We start from the raw sequence: 23,322 nt of genomic DNA, 5'->3' as shown, positions 1-23,322 counted from the left end.
CAGTTCCATCAAAGTACAATACCTGAGCATTTTATTATTTTATATTAAGATTGATTCACAGATTCATCATTACTGCACTCGCCATAATAAATACTTTTATTTACCAACGTGTGTGACATCCAGAGGTCAGCAGTTAGTAGAGCCTGACCTACGGTAAAACCCAGTTCAGGGTTAAGTCCAGGTTAAACCTGAGAGTCCAGCTCCGTTAAAAACCTGCTCCTGACCAGGTTTAAGCAGTAGGCTTGGTTTAATCTGCTGAGTCACTCTCATGAAACTACGTCATCATTATTAAAGTCATTTAGTGATGCTTTAATAAAACACTCAATAAAGATCTAAAAAAGGAAAAATGAGTCAAAAAGACAGAGAGGGAGGGGCTTGAGCTGTGCACACACCTCCTGTGCACCTGCAGCTTCTACAGTGAACTATTTAATTGTTAACCTTGTGTACAGGACAGTAGACTCCTGTGGTCAACCTACCAATCAGATCAAGTTAAAATAACCAGATTAAGACTGGTGCATTGTGGGATTGCTGCATATTTAAATAAAATGGACAAACATCCACATGGCCTATGTCAGTGTGGTCAGCTAGAGACTATTTCACATGTTTAACTGTGTCCGTTACTTTGTTAAAAGAAGAATGTTATTTATTAAACATTCAAACTTTGGGTTTACAGTGTTTTCTAGAACAAACTAATGTTTATTAGATAAAACAGTTATGAGATATCTTCTCTCTACCAACTTCTATTTGAGAATCTAAAGTGTAATGATACTATTGAACAGAAGAGGGCAGCATTAAGCTTTTTTAGTGTGGAGGAGGAGGTTTGACAAACGGACTGTTACTATGGTAACTAAGGTGTTTTTCTCTTTGATGAAACTTAACAGAGCCGGACTCCCAGGTTTAACCTGGACTTAATCCTCAGCTGGGTTTGATCAAATACCCCTCAGTTTAATCTAAGATATGGAGGTTTTCTCATTTGCTTAATAATAACTAACTGATAATGTTGGTAACAATAGAAACTACAAATATATTCTTGAAATCTTCTCATTATTAACAGTAGAAGTTCTTAATGTTTTTTTTAATCTGATTATCAATGCTTGTCATTTTAAACTTTGAAATAAGCCCCTGTGGTTTTTCTGCATCTTCCTGCACATTTTGAATGTTTTCTATTTTTCTTTTTCTTCTTCTTCATTGGTATTTGTTTTGTTATTATTGTTTGTGTTCTTTGAATAATGTCATAAAAAATAAATAAATAAATACTGCATTCAACTGTTGAACATGTTATGTGTCACTGACTGAAGTTCAGAAAAATTATTAAAGAATTATGGGATGAAAGTTTTTAATCTTAAGAATCTGTTTAACATTGAGGAAGTGAAATATAAAACACTGTTTACGTTTTTAAAAGAAACCAAGTTATTGAAAATAATTTAGGGTTTTTATAGATTAAGGAAAGTAATTCTCTGGTTCACACTCCAGTACAGTAGGAGGCGGTAATGCACCTGTAACGCTAGTTTCTACCCGACATTATATAAAACGTAGAAGAAGAAAAAATCTGTAGAAGAAGAACTAGAAGGAGAAGGTGAGAATCTGTTCTCCGTCTTTAAAGCTGATTATTGTCGGTCAAACCTCCTTTAGGAGAACATCTGCACCGTTTTTATCTTCCTAACACTGACCGTTCCACTCAGCCCAGCCTCAGGGTAACACGGTCACCAGTTGAACCGTAACACCACTGTATAACAGCACAAGGACTTCTAATGTGGGTTTTCTCGGAACGTCATCAAACCGGAAGTCGCCATTTTGGAGGTAAACAAAGCGCACGCACTCAAGCAGTTCCCGGACGTCGAACGAGAGGAAATGGTGAACTACTGCCGTGTTTTTGGCTGTACCAATCGGTCTGACCGTGAGAAAGATTTAGAGTTTTATAGACTGCCTAAAGTTATAACCAATCAGGGAGAAGAATGTCAACAGTTATCAGAGGAAAGGAGGCGTTTGTGGCTAGAGAAGCTAAACCAGGATCTACGAGGCAAAAATCTGAACAATATCCGAATTTGTTCGGCCCATTTTGTGTCAGGTAAGTGAACTGTTGATAGCATCGGCGCTAAACGCATGTTCTAGTGTGATGATAATAATATAATTCATATCAAGCTACTGAATGTAGCATTCTAAGCCTTTTCACTGTCGAACTGCAGCGACCTGTGGGGTCATAGGTCACTCTGTTATTTCCAACCCAACAGTGTTTGTAATGTTCTTCCATAGATCGTTAGTGTTTATTATTAATTTTACACACATTCAGACTCCAGGACTGACCAGGGTTTTCCATTCGAGCACTTTTAAAAACCGATGAAAGCAGCTCAGCAACAGTATGGAAGCAAGGGCAGTCCTCTCGCTTCCACACAGGTGACCCCTGGCAGATGAAAACACAGACTACCTGGGTCTACAGCAGAATTCAGACTCTACCTTGGAATGATGCACATATCTGAACACTTTAGAAACAGAATCAGTGACAGACCTCCTCTGCTTCCACTTTCCTTCTATGAACTTTTAACTATTTACTAGTTTATTTTTTTACTTGTGTAGTTGTTTTAACAACTGTAAAGTTTCTTTGAGTTTTTTTTAAAAGCGCTTATAAATAAAATGCATCATAATTGTCCTCCACTACAAAGTGTGGAATGGGGATATAGGTTTGAGCTCCGTCCGTGTGTCCGTCCGATTTAAAGTGAACAGCTTTTCTCAGAAACTGTTTAAGATAGGATAACTAAATTCAGTGTGTGGCTTCAGGTTATCAATAACTTAATGGAGTTCGAAAATTAGAATCGCGCAATTATTTTTTCCGGAGTTATTGCCCTTTTTTTTTTTTGATAGGGGATGTTGATGACTGTCTTCTTGTTTTTATTAAGCTATTATTTTAATTACATTTACAAATTTGAAGGAAGTGCATAAGAGTGAAACCACACTGATCAGCTGATTGGTTACTGTTTGAAAAGCCGTAAAAACCAGAATTTTCAACTCGTGTGCAGCATTAGCAATAGCAGCTAGCTCGGCATTTGTACCTTGGAGACCGATACTACAGTTCCGCAAAAAATCTATCAAGGAATCAACTCTAATGATCTAAATCTGTCAGAATCACTACCTACACTGTCAGTCATGGAGAGTTTTTCCCTTTTAAACTTTGACCTCATGCACGGGAACTAGACAAGAGCAAGATTTCGGAGTGTGTGAAAAGGTTAATTGACTTAATATAATCACATTTTATAGCCTGCTACAGTAGCAACACAGTTGTAAAAATGTAGAGCTAAAATGTAGAGCTGTATTTCTCATTGTATTGCAGGTAGAAGGACTGACCTTTATCGAAAGAACGACCCAGACTGGGTTCCATCTGTTAGAATGACAGAAACAGGGACGTCACGCTACAAACCTCATTCAAATAGAAACCAGAAGATACTGAAAGATGCTGCTGATGACCCTGAGACTGTGAGTAGTGGTGCTTTGTAGTTTATAGTGTACAGTGTAGATATAGAAATGTAGACTAATGCATATCAAACTGGAGGTCCTTGAAATAAAAATATTTTGGCTAATTTTACACCTTGGGTATTCATGATATCATACAGTTAAGCTCTACTGTTCATATAGATCTAAACTAGATATATGCGCTACTGTTAATATAAATCTATGCTACACACGTTCCTGTTCATATAGATCTATGCTACACACGTTTCTGTTCATATAGATCTATGCTGATCTATCCTGACATGTGTACAGTGATCTTTTGATTCCATGTTGACCTTTAGTTTAAATCTTCTTCTCTGTGAATAATTGCAGTTGATAAAGGAGATCATGACTCAGCAAAACCAGGAGGCAAAGCAGACTGACAGAGAACCTGAGGAGGTAACATCACAGATCTATGACCATGTTTACTGCAGACTTCTCTAACCTACATATTTCTACAGCTGTTCATCATTAACTGATTAAATATATTTACTGTTTCCCAGAAACTGGAAATAAAAGCTTTGTTCCAGACCAAGAGGATTCCAGCCAACGTCCTGTGTGGTAATTAAGTTGACTTTTATTTTGAAATGAATGTAAAATTACTTCTAACCCCCAATTTCCACTGGATGCGTCTCCACTGCATTACGTCACCAGAGCTGATAGGTTTCTACTTTAGTCTATGTATTCATCTCCACCAGGTCCACTGTGGTGCGTGTCTGCTCCTTCACAGATGTGGTAGTCCAGTGTCCTTCACCAGATATACACAGGACTTCTATTTGTGGTGGACACTGGACCACAACACATCAATCAGCACAGAGCAAATGAAGCTAAACAGGAAATTAAGCACGTACTCCACAATAAAATATCAGGTTACTTTTCAAAATAAAACACCAGATTATATTTCAAGTAACTACATCACCAAAACGTCATAATGTGTAAAAACAAAATCACATTCACTACATTGTTTCCTCTCATACTGTAACTCACTGTAAACTGCAGAAACTTTGATTTAGTTCATGTTTTACTGGTTTTACAGTTTTATCTCTTCTCTGTTGATAAAAAAGAGTCCAACCTTCATGTTCTCCTTTATTAGGAACACTGACCTGTTTATTGTTGCGTTTATAACAAATACATTTAACTGTGTTCTCGAGCAATTATATAAATATCGTGAGAACTGCTCTGTCTCGTGACATCACAGTTGTTCAGAGTGCACCGTGGAGCACTCAAAACACAACCGGTGGGGATTACCAGACAGCGGACAAAACTGGATCTGTGCCGTGGAGCAGTGGAGATGTATCCAGTGGAAACCCACAGTAACACAACGTTGTTCAAATATTTGCTCTTCACCTGTTCATAATGTGCTGTGAGCAACACTGCAGTGATAAACACATGAGAACTAATATCTACACTTTAATAAGTCTCTACACACATTGTCAAAATGTTGTGATTTTCTGTAACATCTGAAAAAAGTAGAGCTTCTGGCCCAAGTCTTCCAACATCTTCCAGTCCCATGCATCACCTAGCTGCTCACTGTCTGGTCTTAACATGGTGAGGCTTGCTTGACCCTCGCCCTCCCAGACAAATGTTGTTTCCTGCCAGGGGGATGACGGGGGTGGGAGGGCGATGACACTTGTCCGACGACTTTCCAGAACTGCTGCTAAACACTTTAACACCTGGTTGTGTTGCCAGGTGTAGCGGCCTTGGATGTGCTTCAGTGTTGCTGGATTCTGTGAAATTATGTAGCACGAGATTTGACGATTTTTTGACTGTTAAAAGAGCTGAAATGTGCTGTACTTCTCATTGTATTTCAGGTAAGAGGTCTGACCTTTATCAAAACAATGACCCAGATTGGGTTCCATCTGTTAAAATGACAGGTCAGCAAAGGTCACCAGAAGATACGGGCACGTCACGCTACAAACGTCGTTCAAATAGAAACCAGAAGATACTGAGAGATGCTGCTGAGACTGATGACCCTGAGACTGTGAGTAGTGGTGCTTTGTAGTTTATAGTGTACAGTGTAGATATAGAAGTGTAGACTAATGCATATCAAACTGGAGATCATTGAAATGAAAATCTTTTGGCTAACTTTACACCATGGTTATTAATGATATCATACAGTTAAGCTCTACTGTTCATTTACAGTGGTGTGAAAGTGTTCCTGATTTCTTGCTTTTTTTGCACTTAAAGCTGCAATTTGTAACTTTTTTTTGGCATCATCCATAATCATCTTTGATTATAGTCATCAAAGTTTTCTGGGTGGACAGTGAAGCTATTTAACTTTTGCTGGCTGTAAAATGACATCTATAAATACAGGAGCGTGACGCTGGACTTCAGCCAATCAGAGATCTTTCTGCAAACACGTGTGCTCCATGAGCTGTTTTTGGCATTACTATTGGCTGTTCGACTAAAGTCGAGGGGCACTCAGGTACCCTCTGTCGTAGAGTGTAGTGACGGACGTCCCAGCAGAAGTCTCCATAACAGCGTTAGACACAACAGTTACACAGCAAATCAAGAGAGAAAAGGCATATTTCTATAATACATTAAAAATATAAAGAAGAGCAAAAAAACAGATCCAGGATGTTTCTTATTTATTTTATTCATCTTATTTTAACATTCAACCCTAAACAGACACTTCTGTGACGTAGTTTAATCAATCAATAAATTAAAAGAAAATTCACTTTAGACTTTAGTGTAAAATTAAATAATATTAAATAAAAAAATGTCTAATATAAAAATGAATAGTGCCTCATCTTAAAATACCCAAATAAAAGTACCACAGTGCTGTAAAGTAAGGCCAGTAATGAGCTTTTAGGAACTCTTAATGTTTAATCTAATCATTTAGTTTCACACATTAAAATGTATGTTTTTATGATGAAAAGTATGATAAATTCATTTTGTTGGTTTTGTAGGTTTAGAACTGGGGATGTAACGATTAATCGTAAGGCAGTTAAAAATGGATTCATAGGTATCAAGGTTCACATCGATGCTGTGAAAATTAAATCGCAGTACTTTTTTAACCAGCAGAGGGCGCTATCCACAAGTGTAGGCGGCGAGCGAAATCTGCTAATACTTTCTTTCTGGCCGCCTTCTACTCTTAAACATGTTCATAAATGATTCATTACCCCTTTAGCACCGAAAGAATATCTGTAATATTACTTGAATATCTGTAAAAGTCACGTTTTTCTATTAGCTCTGTCTGCTAGCTTAGCATCTCTTCTTCACTGCAAGATATCTGCATGTCAACCGACCACTGGGTTACCAACGCCCTCTGCTGGTCCAAACAAATATCTGACTTAAATACAGTAAAAACAAAATAAAAATTAAGTCCAATTGTTAAGGCACAAAATACATTTTCAGTCGCACTTTTAAAAAGAAAAATAACTATTATGCAGTTTTGTATTGTTTACTATAGAACCAGAATTTAAATAATAAGCTTCTTCTTCATTTGTATTATTCCTTTATTTATTTCATTCAAGATTTATATTTAGTTAAATTGCATTGTTTTGAATAGTTTATCAAGGGCTTCTTTTGACAATGAAAAATAGTATAGTATTTTCCCAAAAAACATAAAGAAATATTTTTCAGTCATTTATATACAGTCCCATTTTGTAAAATAAATCGTGACAGAATCGTATCGTGAATCGAATCCTATCGGGAGTTGAGTGAATCGTTACATCCCTATTTAGAACATGTAAAATATTAGCTGTTTATTAAATAAAGTGTGTGAGGTCTGTAGATAGAGGTTGATTCACTATAGACAATGCACACTTTATATTTGACTTTTCTACCTTGTACATATTTATCTTTATTACTTTTAAAATTATTATAATTATTGTTACTATACTTTTCTCTTTATTTATTTCTTTTGTTTGTTTGCTTTTTGTGGCATCCAGTGTGGTGAGCAAAATAGAAATGTCATTGTGCATGGAAACATGTTTCTTTACTGTAAACTTTGAGTGTTTTAGAACACACCTGCACGTCCTGCTGTTAGCGTTTGATAAAGGAAATACTGCAGTAGATTAACTTAGGATGGTTTATTCTCACACATATACATACACGTGCAAATCACACAAACACGTACGCACACGCAAACAAACACTTGTGCAGAGCAGACAAACACACCCTCAAACACTAGCATCAGGCTAGTTAGCAGAGAGGCTAACGATACGTTTGGTCTCTTCCAAACAGAACAGATGTTGTAGTGATCGTTCTTAGTCCGGTCCTGGTTCTAAAGGGCGTGTCCTACAGCTCCAGGTGGTCACACACAGCTTCTACTCCATGGTTTAATGGATGAACAGACCAGTGTCTGTGTTAACGTGACGTCATCATCAACAAAGACTCTGAATGTGTTCAGCATCAATGTCTGATCACTAACAGTGACTCTGTAGTGCTGTATGTTTGAAAACAGGTTTATGTTTTAAAATCTATAAAGATTTGAACTTTGAGAGTTTAAATAAGAGAGAAATGTTCATTCATGTTTGAGAAAAGTGTATAAAGTGTGTGGTGAGGGTTTTACAGCCTTAAAACATGTATAATAATATAACTGTAAATCAATAAGCAGACTATTTTGCTGATTTTGCCTATTGCAGGTTATTTTTAGAACGTAACCCCTGTGATAAACGAGGGACTACTGTATAGCGGCATTTGGTATGAATCGGTATACCGCCCACCCCTATAATGATAATAAATATACATATATATCAGAGTCCTGATCGGGAGATAACGTCTGATTCCGATCGAGTCTGAAACCACGAGATCAGATCAGGACATCCTTAGTCTTTGTCACCTCTTGATGAGTCGTCGCTGTGCTCTTGGGGTATTTTTGGTCAGCCGGCCTCTCCTGGGAAAGTTCACCACTGTTCCGTGTTTTGGCCATTTATGGATAATGGTTCTCACTGAGGTTCTCTGGAGTCCCAAAGACTGATAGATTTATCTTAGTTTTTCTTTACTATCTTTACCAGGGACAACATATTTATTCCTGATTATTGTTTTATTGGGTTTCTTTACCAGTGATTACTTCCTGTTCATATAGATCTATACTACGTACCTTTCTGTTCATATAGATCTATGCTGATCTATCCTGACATGTGTACAGTGATCTTTTGATTCCATGTTGACCTTTAGTTTAAATCTTCTTCTCTGTGAATAATTGCAGTTGATAAAGGAGATCATGACTCAGCAAAACCAGGAGGCAAAGCAGACTGACAGAGAACCTGAGGAGGTAACATCACAGATCTATGACCATGTTTACTGAAGACTTCTCTAACCTACATATTTCTACAGCTGCTCATCATTAACTGATTAAATATATTTACTGTTTCCCAGAAACTGGAAATAATAGCTTTGTTCCAGACCAAGAGGATTCCAGCCAACGTCCTGTGTGGTAATTAAGTTGACTTTTATTTTGAAATGAATCTGAAATGACATAACTAGGGACGTAATGATAAAGAAATTTCACGGTTTGGTATAATCACGGTATTAACCTCACGGTATGATAATTATTGTAGGAGAGCGCACAGTTAACAGCAATGCTAACAATAACAAGAATGATGACCATTAAAACATTGTCTGTTCACCATTTTGACTTTATGTATTGTCATACTTTTACAAATAAACTGAATACTGCCTACAAACACATACAGAATTTTTAGATAAAGTACCAAAATTCAAATTGAGTCAGGAAGGCTCTTAAAGGTACAGAAACAGCCTAGTAACAATAAATAAAATAATAATTAAAAAACAAAGAAATCAAAGTAGTGCAAACTTCATCATTCTGTGTTTTGATTAATTTGAGGTCAACATTGGAGGTTAGGACTAGAAGTAACTTTGTTGTTAACATTTATTTATTTATATAACATAAAACAATTCAACATAGATACATAATAAGTTTGTAGCTGAGTTTGTAGTTTACTTGGTGTTTTTATTTTACAGTGGGATAACACACACACACACAAACACTAGGGCTGCTCAATTAATCAAATTTTGATTTTGATTATTACACCCAATGATTACAAAAATAATATCATATTTATATAATATATATATTATTATTATTTTATTTTTTTACATGTTTTATTTGCCAAATAAAGCAAATCCACTATTTCGGACATCTACGAATAATAACACTAGCAGTGTTTACATATTGTCCACCTTTTCTCCGTTATGGTTTTGTTGATGTGGTGAAACCAAAACGTTTCCTCTGACTTGTAGTCACTGCATCAGGCACAGGTTTTATAAATTCCTCCATGTCTACATCGCTGTGCTGGCTCCCACCATCCACCATGTTTCCTTTAACCTCTGACCTCACACTGTCGCACGCCATTGGCTCAACTGCCTGTAACCTATGACGATGCCACAATGCATTATGGTACTTGTAGTGGACTCTAAAAATATCCGCTACAGCTAACCAAAAAACTTAATTTGAAGCACATTGGCTTATAATTTCATACCGTGACATAAATACGAGGATATCGAGGGACTTTACATACCACAGTATCGCAATATCGTCAATACCCTGACATTCCTACTTCTAACACAACATTGTTCAAATCTTTGCTCTTCAGCTGTTCATACTGTGCTGTGGGCCAACACTACAGTGATCAACTTACTGAGTTTTCTGCAGATGAGTCATCTTTAACCACCGCTGGGGTTTCTTCTTCTTTGTAGCCGTGTGTGTGTGGGACCCATGCACCATTTGTGCTGGAGTAAATTATCTTTTCTCCACGTTAAACATGCGCTGAAATCCTGCGAGATTACGTAGATTTGATGTTTATCTAGTTTTGCTACACTTTCTAAAGCTGCTCATGAATCCACTCGTTATAAATATTTGATATTTTCCCAAAACGTGTGGGTGAGGGTTTAGTTTGTGTCATAGAGATATTTACATTCTAAAGGTGAAGTCTGTCATATCACAAGATTTTATAGCGACATTTAGTTCTGACATTTCAGTTTTTTGCTCATCTGTTTACTTTGATCAATAGTGTGTAAATGTGATATTTCCCAATATTCACGATGGCAACAAAATCAAACAAACTTTTTTCTTTCCTCTAAAGGAGAATCTACTGATGGTCTGAAGCTCCAGGATCATCTCCACATAAAGAAGGAAGAGGAAGAACTGTGGGAAAGTCTGGAGGAAAAGCAGGAGACGGATATCACGGCTGTTACTGTGAAGAGTGAAGATGAAGAGGAGGAAGCTCAGTGTTCTCTGCTACACTGGAGACAAAGTGAGGAGAACATCAAAGGAGAACCTGCAACCTGCAGCTCAGCTAAACTCATGAAAGTAGAACCAAATGGAGACATCAGTGAAGGCCCAGAAGCAGCAAACACTTGTACACAACAAGACACTGATGGAGAGGAAACAGACTGCTCTGACACTGAAGACAGTGAGGATTGGAGGGAACACAACAGAAAGAAATGCTATGGTTGTGACTTGTGTGGGAAACGATTTAGCAACAGAGCACATCTGAAGATCCACACGAGAATTCACAAAGGAGAGAAACCATTTGAATGTGATTTTTGTGGTAAACAATTTAGCAAAAGAACAAATCTGTATAACCACGTGAGAATCCATACGGGAGAGAAATGCTTTGGCTGTGATGTGTGTGGGAAACGATTTCGCAACAGAACAAATTTAAACGTCCACATCAGAATTCACACAGGAGAGAAACCCTTTGGTTGTGATGTTTGTGGTAAAGGATTTTGTCGCAAGTGTGAGCTGGGCCGACACATGATAATTCACACGGTAGAGTAACCTTATGGTTGTGATGTTTGTAGTAAAGGATTTTGTCGCAATCCTGACCTGAATCGACACGTCAATAATCATAATAAAGGTGATTGACTTCAGTCATTTTCAAATTTTAACATAACTTATTTGTCTACTTTATTGTATTTTGTCATTACAAAGTAGATTTAGGAAAACGTTGAGTGTGAAGAGGTTGGTCCAAGTGTCTCTATATTATAAATATAAATATGGTCACCCTAGAGTTATGTGTGTGTGGACAGTGTGAAACAGTTCAACATGTGTTTCTAGAATAAAATTATTACAGCACAGAAAGGCAGCATCTATTTACAACATGTCGAGATTAGGAGTTTAGGTTTTTACTCTTTTTACTGAATTTGGTCACAATTAGAACCAACAGATGATCTCAAAGGTTGTGCTGCAGTTTCTACAGGACACTGGAACATATAGAGGATCTAACTGTATTTCCGGCGAGGGTTAGCGTCAACTCCGTCCACTCAAATGGTTCGGTTTTTTACAGCAATGGCGGCTCATGGAGCCTCAATAGTTCCAGGAAGTGATAAGTTTACTATTGTAGCCAATATAGCTCGAGCGGATTAGACAGTTTGTGATGCACTTTTGAACAGTAAGACAATATTATCAGTGTATCTAAACCCATTAACGCATGCCTTAAGGCATGTTAGTTAATTATCCCCTGCTAAACTAGTATGTTTTATTTTTTTTTTCATTTTTTATTACAATTTTTTTTTTCATTAAGATACACTGCAGTTGTTTTCATGTTCAAAAAATTTTTTTTTTAATTCTTCTTAGAAAATGAAGAGATCAGTCGTAAATACACAGCGTTTACTTCACAGTTTTATCTACTCACATAGGCTACATATCTTTTTTTTTTTTAATCAAACAATAAGCTTTTCAATTGTGTTGTTTTTGGAAAAAGTGCAAATGAAGTGTTTGAATATGATCACCTCATGGAGGTTTTTGTTATACTCCTGATTTTTTTATTTTTAGATCTCTCTGCTGACTTTGGCTGATCATTTCTTTCTCTTCCCTGGTTCGTTTTGAAGCCAAACATTTTACTTCCTTTATCAGAACGATTGGAGCATCCCCATATAGCACAGCAAACTGCATGACAAGCTAATGTTTCTAATTTTGTTAGACATTTAATTAATTTATCTTGGTACATATAAGTGCGGACGCACGGTGGCTTAGTGGTTAGCACGTCCACCCCACAGCAAGAAGGTCCTGGGTTCAAGCCCTGGGGTGGACTTGGGTCCTTTCTGTGTGGAGTTTGCATGTTCTCCCCGTGCTGCGTGGGTTTCCTCCGGGTACCTCGGCTTCCTCCCACAATCCAAAAACATGACTGTAAGGTTGATTGGAGTCTCTAAATTGCCCATAGGACAGAATGAGAAAGTGAATGGTTGTCTGTCTGTCCAGGGTGTACCCCCACCCAGTGCCCCATGAGAGCCGGAGATTGGCACCGGCAGACCCCCGTGACCCTGTTAAACGGGAATAAGCGGGTATGAAAATGGATGGATGGACATATAAGTGCAAAGTTAAAAATCTATGTTTTTTTTTTTTTTTAAAAAAGGTAATTTAAAAACACCATATCCAGACAGAACACAAAACATATTTATTATGTTCATACATATAAAAAAACAGACATTGGATTTTTTTTTTTTTACTATGCTCTTAAGTACCAAGATGGATTCATTAAATAAATGTCAGAAACATTAGAAACTTGTCATGCAGTTTGCTGTGCTGTATGAGGATGCTCCAATCGTTCTGATAAGAGTGAAAATGTTTGGCTTCAAACCAAACCAGAGAGGAGAGGTTAGCATTAGTCAGCAGGAGCAATCTAAAAAAATGTTTTATATATAAAAATCAGGATTATAACAATAAAAGAATCTGTGAGGCGATTGTATTCAATTTAATTTGCACTTTTCCCACAAATAACAATTGAAAAGCTTATTGTTTGATTAAAAAAAGAAGATATGTAGCCTATGTGTGTAGGTAAAACTGAGTCAACGTATCTACTTATGATCCCTTAATTTTCTAAGAAGAATTTTTTTCTTTTTTTTGAACATGAAAACAGTAGTATATCTCATAATGAAAAAACAAAATGATAATAAAAAAAATCAAAATAAAGACATAAATGTACTAGTTTAGCAGGGGATAATTAACTAACATTCCTTAATGCACGCGTTAATGGGTTTAGATACACTGATAATAATAACGTTCAAAAGTGCCTCACAAACAGTCTAATCCGCTCGAGCTCTATTGGCTACAATAGTAAACTGATCACTTCCGGGAACTATTGAGGCTCCATGAGCCGCCATTACTGTAAAAAAAACAAACCATTGGAGTGAAAGGAGTTGAAGCGACTCTCTCTATATATATATACGGCTCTGGGTTACCCTAACTCAGCCCGGAAATACAGAAGGAGAAGAAGAAGAACAAGGAGTAGAAGGTAAGAATCTGTTCTCCGTCTTTAAAGCTGATTATTGTCGGTCAAACCTCCTTTAGGAGAACATCTGCACCGTTTTTATCTTCCTAACACTGACTGTTCCACTCAGCCCAGCCTCAGGGTAACACGGTCACCAGTTGAACCGTAACACCAGCTCAGCGCCACTTAGGCCTTTTCCACCGGACAGGAGCTGGAGCTAACTCTGAGCTAGCATGTGTGTTAGCTAGATGTAGCAGCTATAGATCTATACTAGATATGTGTTAGTGTTCATATAGATCTATACTAGATATGTGCTACTGTTCATATAGATCTATACTAGATATGTGCTACTGTTTATATAGATCTATACTGGATATGTTAATGTTCATATAGATCTATACTAGATATGTGTTACTGTTCATATAGATCTATACTAGATATGTGCGCGACTGTTCATATAGATCTATACTAGATATGTGCTACTGTTCATATAGATCTATACTAGATATGTGTTAATGTTCATATAGATCTATACTAGATATGTGCTACTGTTCATATAGATCCATACAAGATATGTGTTATTGTTCATATTGATCTATGTTACGTACGTTCCTGTTCATATAGATCTATGCTACACACGTTCCTGTTCATATAGATCTATGCTGATCTATCCTGACATGTGTACAGTGATCTTTTGATTCCATGTTGACCTTTAGTTTAAATCTTCTTCTCTGTGAATAATTGCAGTTGATAAAGGAGATCATGACTCAGCAAAACCAGGAGGCAAAGCAGACTGACAGAGAACCTGAGGAGGTAACATCACAGATCTATGACCATGTTTACTGCAGACTTCTCTAACCTACATATTTCTACAGCTGTTCACGTTCATCATTAACTGATGAATATATTTACTGTTTCCCAGAAACTGGAAATAAAAGCTTTGTTCCAGACCAAGAGGATTCCAGCCAACGTCCTGTGTGGTACCTGATCACTATAGCTTCACTCACTACACACCTGTGTCTACATGTGACTGATATCATTATGTTTGTTAGGTGTACATCCAGATGTGGCGTATGTGTACAAACGCTTTAATGTGTGTGTACATTAAAGCGTTTTCAGACGTCTTAACACGTCTACAAACACACATGCAGACGTGACTTGTGCATTGTTCCCATCTATCCATTCTAAGTCTATGGGGAAATGTAGATTAGACGTGCAGGTGCAGGGTACGCGTTCGTTGGACTGATGCGCATGAATATAGAAGCGATCCACCTCCCATAGAGTGCGTGCGTCGCTGCAGCCGCAGCTCGTTACCAACTCTGACAGATATCAGAATAATGTCCAACTATTTTAACACTGTTTGCAACGTAAAGTCAGTTTGATCCACTACAAGAGTAAATAAATAAGAAGTGAAACATTAACTCACTCAGTGCCATTGACGAGATAACTCGTCATTTCAAATCATAATAGTTTTGCCATCAAAAGCCTGGTCTCAGTCTTTTTTTGTTTGTTTTATATAAGGAAGCAATGTTCAGATGTTAGAGTTGTCACTAAAGCAAAAAATAGCTTTAAAGTCAATGACAGGGTTTTTTTTTTTACAAAAAGGCTTTTTTTCTCAGCTTTTTGCTCTGAAACTGAAGATTTGTGTAAAACTTGCTCAATTCAACAGCTGATTACAAAAGAATGAAACGAGCCAGAAACAAATATTTTTTTGATGAAAGTGGAGAGGGGAAAAGGCAGGTCCTAAACTGAGTTCCCTGTTGGGGATCATGGTGTAAAACTCAGAAAAACCTCATCAGCGTACACGCACCAGAAACAAACAGTCACAACAAAAACGGAGGACCAACGAAGGCGTTTAAATATAATCCCTTCACTTCATTTTGATCCAGTCAGATGACGTGTGACTAACTTGGGTAGGTCTGGTCTAGGTGGTGTAGGGGTAGATGAGGAGAGGGGGATGGAACGTCATGTCTACACAAACATCTTGGTGAGTAAGAGACAGCCTTGGGCGGCTGGCTGTGGGAGCCAATGATGATAAGCAATTTGTTTTCGATTCAGGCTAGCACATTTTCGGTAGCTTTGAGTCCTGGTCCTCAGCAGTATTATCTCACATTTAATTTCTCCATATTGGTTTAAAATTCTGTGTAAATGTTCCAAAGTAGCTTACTTTTGAGTTTGTTCATCACATTAGTCTGAGTATTAACTCATTCAGTGCCATTGACGTATTATCACGTCAATTAATAGTTGACTTAACTAACGTACCGTAGTTTTGTATGAAGTAAAGATTGACAATGACTCGAGATATTTTTGCTAAATGTTTTAGTGTCAATATTAAGTTTTTCTGCAACAATCAGTGGCTGAAGTAACAGGTAATTTATTTTAGACATTGGTGTTGGTTTACACATTTTGTACATTGGTGGTTAAATGAATCTGTTCCCACACAATTAAAATCTGTATTTTCTTCCAGAAATAGTGTTTTTGTTGGTTTAGTTTCTTACCAGGGATTTAAAACTTAAGGTTAGTCACAGGTGCAGGAAAGTTGATGGTCTGTAGATGTTGTAGGAGGTGAAGTAGCAAAGTGCTGAGTCATTGTACAACGTGATTTATTTTAGGTTAATAAATTGTTATATCATGATTTTATTTGTCATTAATAGCCTCTGTAAAAAAAATTAACTATTTATTTCAATAGTTTTTTTAAAGTTATAGGGAGCCATTGTATAAGAGTCAAAGGGCCACATTAGGCCCCAGAGTCACAGGTTGCAGACCCCTGTCCTGAGAGAACCACAGCTGAACATCTGTCCTGGTATCATAGTCCATCAGCTACGACCAGCAGCACACAGCACCACATACTAACAACATGTGTGGATGAGTGGATTATTGAATATTCTGCGATCGTGAGATTAAACTATCAACTAAACTGTTAATCTCTGCGTGGAAGAGGAAGTTACATCTGTGTGATTTACGGGGGAGGAGAGACTTGGAGGAACGCCAAAATACAGTAAGAAATCCATTCAATGCTGACATAGATATTTAACTAAGGTCACACTTTAGTTTGGGGAACACCTATTAACCATGAATTAGTTGCTTATTAGCATTAATAACATATTGTCTCTTAATTAGTCATCAGTAAGTACTTATTAATGCCTTATTTTTATTAATGCCTTATTATACACTTAATGGCAGTCTCGCAGTCCAAACAGGGTTAGGGTTAAATTTAGGATTCGGGTTAACTTTAATCCTAATCCTAACCTTAGCATGTTGAGCTTGTTTTTCATATATAACTTCCTTACTTACTATTAATAAGTAATAATTCTCAGGTTATTGAGGAAAAACTCTTAGTTAATGACTGGTTGTATAATAAGGCCATGCAGAATAAGGCATTAATAAGTACTTAATAACTATATAAGAGTCAATATGTTACTAATTTGCATGCTAATGAGCAACTAATTAATGGTTAGTAGGTGTTCCCTAAACTAAAGTGTTACACAAAATAATAATAATTCTGCCATCAAAAGCCTGTTCTCAGAGTTTTTATAATTTTATAGAAGGAAACAATGATGACGTTTCACTAAAGCAAATTTAAAAAATAGCTTCAAAGTCACTAATAGATTTTTTCAGAAAAAGCCGTTTTTCTCAGCTTTTTGTCACAAACTGGTGATGTGTGTGAAACTTTCCTCTATTCAACTGATGATTACAGAAGAACAATTTCTGATGAAATTAGAGACTTTAATCTTTCAGAATCTGGTGTCAGAATTCAGATTGACATAGTACAAAATATTCTGTGGGTCTTTAAAAATAGTCAAAATGCTCAAATACAGCTGGTACTGAGTGAGTTAAGAGCCCTGCACAATCCATCACAATGACTGGCAGTCTGCCCCAAACAACTGTGTATATCAGAAAGCTGCCAGCTCCAATCAGCAGCATACCTGCTACCATAATTCCTATCATGTAGATATCTTCTATGTACTCAACAGACAGAAAGGACAGACACACGACCTTCCACCAGGAGTCAAACACGTATCCAGCAGCAAGCGTTCCGTCCTGACAGGCGGGCTCACCTCTGCCCGTTCTTTTTGTCAAAAACATTTGGTGGATTGCATTGAGGGACTATCTGATCAATTCCATAATTTTGGTTTTTGGATAGAGATGTAGAGAGAGGCTCCTTTTAGACTCACAAGACAAAACAAGCAGCAGGTAAGGGTGGGAGAGGGAGCAGAGAATGCAACTGCTTTTGTCGAGTGCAAGAAGAGAAATGAACATTGTCAACACGTTGTGATTTTCTGTAACATCTGAAAAAAGTAGAGCTTCTGGCCCAAGTCTTCCAACATCTTCCAGTCCCATGCATCACCTAGCTGCTCACTGTCTGGTCTTAACATGGTGAGGCTTGCTTGACCCTCATCCTCCCAGACAAATGTTGTTTCCTGCCAGGGGGATGACGGGGGTGGGAGGGCGATGACACTTGTCCGACGACTTTCCAGAACTGCTGCTAAACACTTTAACACCTGGTTGTGTTGCCAGGTGTAGCGGCCTTGGATGTGCTTCAGTGTTGCTGGATTCTGTGAAATTATGTAGCACGAGTTTGTGTCCATGTGTGTTTGATTCACTTGTTAAAGCTACACGTGAATCCACTCATTTTATATGGTGGAAATATTTAATATTGTCCCAAAACGTGTGGGTGAGGGTTTAGTTTTGTGTCATAGAGATATTTACATTCTAGAAGATAAAGTCTGTCATATCAGGAGATTTCATAATGACATTTAGCACAAGTTCTGATATTTTCATCTTTTTGCTTGTTTGTTTACTTTGATCAATAGTGTGTAAATGTGATATTTCTCAATATTCACAATATCAACAAAATCTAACTTTTTTTTGTTTCCTGTAAAGGAGAATCCACTGATGGTCTACAGCTCCAGGATCATCTCCACATACAGAAGGAAGAGGAAGAACTGTGGGAAAGTCTGGAGGAAAAGCAGGAGACGGATATCACGGCTGTTACTGTGAAGAGTGAAGATGAAGAGGAGGAAGCTCAGTGTTCTCTGCTACACTGGAGACAAAGTGAGGAGAACATCAAAGGAGAACCTGCAACCTGCAGCTCAGCTAAACTCATGAAAGTAGAACCAAATGGAGACATCAGTGAAGGCCCAGAAGCAGCAAACACTTGTACACAACAAGACACTGATGGAGAGGAAACAGACTGCTCTGACACTGAAGACAGTGAGGATTGGAGGGAACCTTTGTCCCAGTCTGAAGCTCAGAGTGAACACATGGACATGAGCTGTGAGAACTTTCAAACATCTGAGAACAACTCACACAAACTTCATGGTTGTGATGTGTGTGGGAAACAATTTGGCAACAAAGCACATCTGAAGAGACACAAGAGAATTCACACAGGAGAGAAACCCTTTGGTTGTGATGTGTGTGGGAAACGATTTAGCAGACAATCAAATCTGAAGGTCCACACAACAATTCACACCGAAAAGAAACCCTATGGTTGTGATGTTTGTGGTCAAAAGTTTAATCAACGGGTTAGTCTTTCTACACACATGAGAAGCCACACAGGAGAAAAAGCCTTTGGTTGTGATGTGTGTGGGAAGCGATTTACTCAGAGATCAAATCATTCCAGACACATGAAGGGCCACACAGGAGAAAAACCCTTTAGTTGTGATGTTTGTGAAAAAGGATTTTGTCACAAGTCTGAACTGAATCAACACATGAGAATCCACACAGGAGAGAAACCCTTTAGTTGTGATGTTTGTGAAAAAGGATTTTATCAGAAGTCTCTACTGAATCAACATATGATCATTCACACAGGAGAGAAACCCTATGGTTGTGATGTTTGTAGTCAAAAGTTTAACCGTAAATCAAATCTTTCCAAACACATGAGAATTCACACAGGAGAAAAACCCTATGGTTGTGATGTTTGTTGTCAAAAGTTTAATCAAAAGGCGGGTCTTTCTAAACACATGAACAGTCACACGGGAGAGAAACCAGTTGGTTGTGATGTTTATGGTGAAACATCTGAGCCAAAGACAAGTCTTGTGAGAAACATGATAGTTCACACACAGGAGAAACTCCATGGTTGTGATGAAGAACTGTGGGAAAGTCTGGAGGAAAAGCAGGAGACGGATATCACGGCTGTTACTGTGAAGAGTGAAGATGAAGAGGAGGAAGCTCAGTGTTCTCTGCTACACTGGAGACAAAGTGAGGAGAACATCAAAGGAGAACCTGCAACCTGCAGCTCAGCTAAACTCATGAAAGTAGAACCAAATGGAGACATCAGTGAAGGCCCAGAAGCAGCAAACACTTGTACACAACAAGACACTGATGGAGAGGAAACAGACTGCTCTGACACTGAAGACAGTGAGGATTGGAGGGAACCTTTGTCCCAGTCTGAAGCTCAGAGTGAACACATGGACATGAGCTGTGAGAACTTTCAAACATCTGAGAACAACACCAGAGGAACATCACACAACACACACAAACCCTATGGTTGTGACCTGTGTGGGAAACGATTTACTCATAAGAGGAGTATTTTCGCACACAGGAGAATCCACACAGGGGAGAAACCCTATGGTTGTGACATTTGTAAAAAACGATATAGCAACAGATCTGATATGAAGATCCACACAAGAACTCACACAGGAGAGAAACCGTATGAATGTGATGTTTGTCGGAAAATATTTATTTCCAAGGGTGAAGTGATTAATCACATGAGAACTCACACGGGAAAGAAAGCCTTTGGTTGTGATGTTTGTGGAAAACTATTTACTCATAAGAGCAGTATTTTTGCACACATGAGAATTCACACAGGACAGAAACCCTGTGTTTGTGATGTTTGTGGGAAACAATTTAGCGATAAATCAAATCTGAAGATCCACATGAGAATCCACACCGGAGAGAATCCCTATAGTTGTGATGTTTGTAAAAAAGGATTTAATCGCAAGTATAAACTGAAGGAACACGTGAGAATTCACACTGGAGAGAAACCTTTTGGTTGTGATGTTTGTCAGAGACAATTTTCTCGCAAGTCCAATCAGAAGACGCACATGTTAAGCCACACAGGGGAGAAACCCTATGTTTGTGATGTTTGCGGGAAAGAATTTTATACCAAGTCTGACCTGAATCGACACATTAAAATTCACACTGGAGAGAAACCTTTTGGTTGTGATGTTTGTCAAAGAGGATTTTCTCGCAGGGGCAATCTGAAAGTGCACATGTTAACCCACTCACAGGAGTAACCCTGTGTTTGTGTGAGAAAAGATTTACCAAAAATAGTGACCTGAATCGACACGAGAATTCAGTAAAGAGCAGGGGTCTCAAACGGTGGACCCTGGACCGAGTCCGGACCCGCAGGGGGCACCATGTGGATGTGAACCAATAACACTTAATGTAGTTTTTCTATATTTAGCCTGCTTAACTATTACAGTCTTGACAGTAGCGTTCTCGCCGACAAAGAAACGCTCAAACCAATCACATGCGAGTTCTCCTTCCCACGTGACACAGCTAAACCAATCAGGTTTGTGTATTGCCGTTGGTAAACGTTATGACTCAAAGCAGAGATGGACGGGAGAGTATCACACGAGAAAGTGGAAAAATTAAAAGAAAGATCACATTATGGAGAAAAGTAAAAGGAACAGGACAGAGCAGAAGGTATAGAGGGACTCAGACAATGGCGTCCTGAATGCCTCTGCACAAGAGATAAACCCTCTGGATGGGATGTTTGTAGTAAAACTTGTAGTTCCAAGAAACTTCTAAAGACTCACAGGCACAACCACTCACAGAGGAAACCTTACAAATGTGAGGTTTGTCACCAGATGTTTACAACATATTAAATTGTAAAGAAATATGTGAACATCCACACTGCAGTGTAACCTTTACTCTGTGACATTTAATGTGTTTAAGTGTAGAAATGTTACAAAATGTGGAACTTGTTTTATTAAATACACGCTAAAGGATAAAAATAAAGAAATGCATATTTAAAAGCCTTTGTTTCAGAAACATGAATCTCCTGCTGAGATTATACGTTTATGAAGCTAAAGCAGCTTCATTCTTTTAGTTTCACTCGTTTACATTTAAATATTTCAAATTTTGTATCTTTTTTTGTTGTTATTTTTTAATCTGAATAATTAAAATAAACAAATGTTAGTGTGTATAAAACAGTGAAATGTGATGAACTGGGTTGTTTTGGTCCTAAATGGTTCCAGTGTTGGGTAATGTACACACTCTAAGCTGTGATATGGATTATTCTGTAACTGTGTGTAAATCACAGACTGAGCTGCAGTGTGTCTGTGATCGTCGAGGTGTGAATGTGGATGAAATACACACATTTGTATCTGTGATCAAATATTTATTTCAGCAATTTAAAGTTCATTGTTTTACAAATGTTTATTCTAAATCTTTGTCCATTTTTAATAAATTTGTCTTTTTCCCAGTTTTGAACATACTTGTGGTGTGTGGACGTTAATGGAGGATTTAAAAGCAGTAAATGTGTGTCTTAATGGTTCCTGTAAACCCAGTTTGAATCATTCCACTATGATCCCAACACTTTGTGGGTTGAGGAGACTAAATGGAGATGTGATGCACTTTTCACTCACACATCTTTATTTCCTGCCTCATGTTGTTTCCACTCATCACTGCAGTAGAATACTATCCCAGCACAGTTACATCTACAACTGTAAACGTAGCACAACAATGTGGAGGCTTCATTCTCTGTGGAAGAAAGCAGATCATCTAACTCCACCTTAACATAATTCCCATTCCTCCTTAAGAATCAGGACTGATGGACAGCAGTGGATTCAGCTTCTGAACTACTGCTAAAAGGACTTGATTTACAAAAAGGATGTTGATAACGACTAGTTTGATGTTTCCTTATCGACTAGTTTGTTACACCAGGTTTTAATAAAACACTTCACATTAAGTATAAACAAATCTACAAGGTGAAAACATTGTGTATTTAATATTTATCTGAAAACATCCTCTGTATAACGAGTTATGTTTAAATACTAGTGAGTTGTGTACACTGAAGCTTTGATGATAAAGTATCTCCTCAGTGAAGAATACATGTGAACAAAACTATATCCAAATATTTACTGATAAACTAATAAAAACTTCATTTCGTCACATTAGCTGACTTAAACTAGACAATGAATGAAATCATTGTAATGACAACATTTTGACTAAAACTAGTTATATTTTCTAGAGACTGTGAATAAAACTAAATCAAAGTTTGCTGTGAAAATGAAAAGTGTTATGAAGCTGAACAAAACGCTGCATCAACGGTTCTCAATCTGTGGGTCAGGACTTATTTTCAGTGCCTGTGCCCCAAATGAAGATAAACTATGTTCTGCTTTTATTGTGAAGGAAGTTAATGAATGCAGCAGAGTGTTGACTATCCACATTAAAACATTGGTAAGCTGCTTCATATTTTAAAATGTACACGTTTGTTCATTGCATACTGTTTAAAATCATAATATTAGCATTTTTTATACATGCAGTTATAAATTATGCTTCTTATTCTGCTCCCTAACTTTTAAAGTTTTAGTTATGGATTAAATATAAAAGATTTTGGCTTCAACACAAACATTTTTTAAGCTTCATCTTTTCAATCTCAGAAGAAGTTTGTGTTAAACATGATATTTTAATCATTTTCTCTTGTTTG

At 37.5% G+C, this 23,322-nt stretch overlaps 1 protein-coding gene across 1 annotated transcript; it reads left to right on the top strand.

The window, feature by feature from the left end:
* Nucleotides 1–1,555: 1,555 nt before the first annotated feature.
* Nucleotides 1,556–22,103, top strand: LOC114463991 (zinc finger protein 239-like). The gene is made up of 9 exons (XM_028447977.1): nucleotides 1,556–1,576; nucleotides 3,326–3,468; nucleotides 3,817–3,882; nucleotides 3,987–4,044; nucleotides 5,295–5,464; nucleotides 8,639–8,704; nucleotides 8,809–8,866; nucleotides 10,536–10,661; nucleotides 19,821–22,103. Exons 2-9 carry the CDS (start codon nucleotides 3,382–3,384, stop codon nucleotides 20,900–20,902), a joined length of 1,713 nt encoding a protein of 570 aa, XP_028303778.1. The 5' UTR covers nucleotides 1,556–1,576; nucleotides 3,326–3,381; the 3' UTR covers nucleotides 20,903–22,103.
* Nucleotides 22,104–23,322: the final 1,219 nt, after the last annotated feature.

This window comes from Gouania willdenowi, chromosome 5 (assembly GCF_900634775.1).
Source record: "Gouania willdenowi chromosome 5, fGouWil2.1, whole genome shotgun sequence".
Lineage (NCBI taxonomy): Eukaryota > Metazoa > Chordata > Actinopteri > Blenniiformes > Gobiesocidae > Gouania > Gouania willdenowi.
This window is presented reverse-complemented; position numbering and strand designations above follow the sequence as displayed.

Excerpts from the sequence above, each read along its gene's own strand:
- LOC114463991 (XM_028447977.1), top strand. The coding sequence starts at position 3,382 with ATGACAGAAACAGGGACGTCACGCTACAAACCTCATTCAAATAGAAAC. Across the intron at positions 4,045-5,294 it reads TCCAGCCAACGTCCTGTGTG|GTAAGAGGTCTGACCTTTAT; the intron begins GTAATTAAGTTG and ends ATTGTATTTCAG. Across the intron at positions 8,867-10,535 it reads TCCAGCCAACGTCCTGTGTG|GAGAATCTACTGATGGTCTG; the intron begins GTAATTAAGTTG and ends TTTCCTCTAAAG.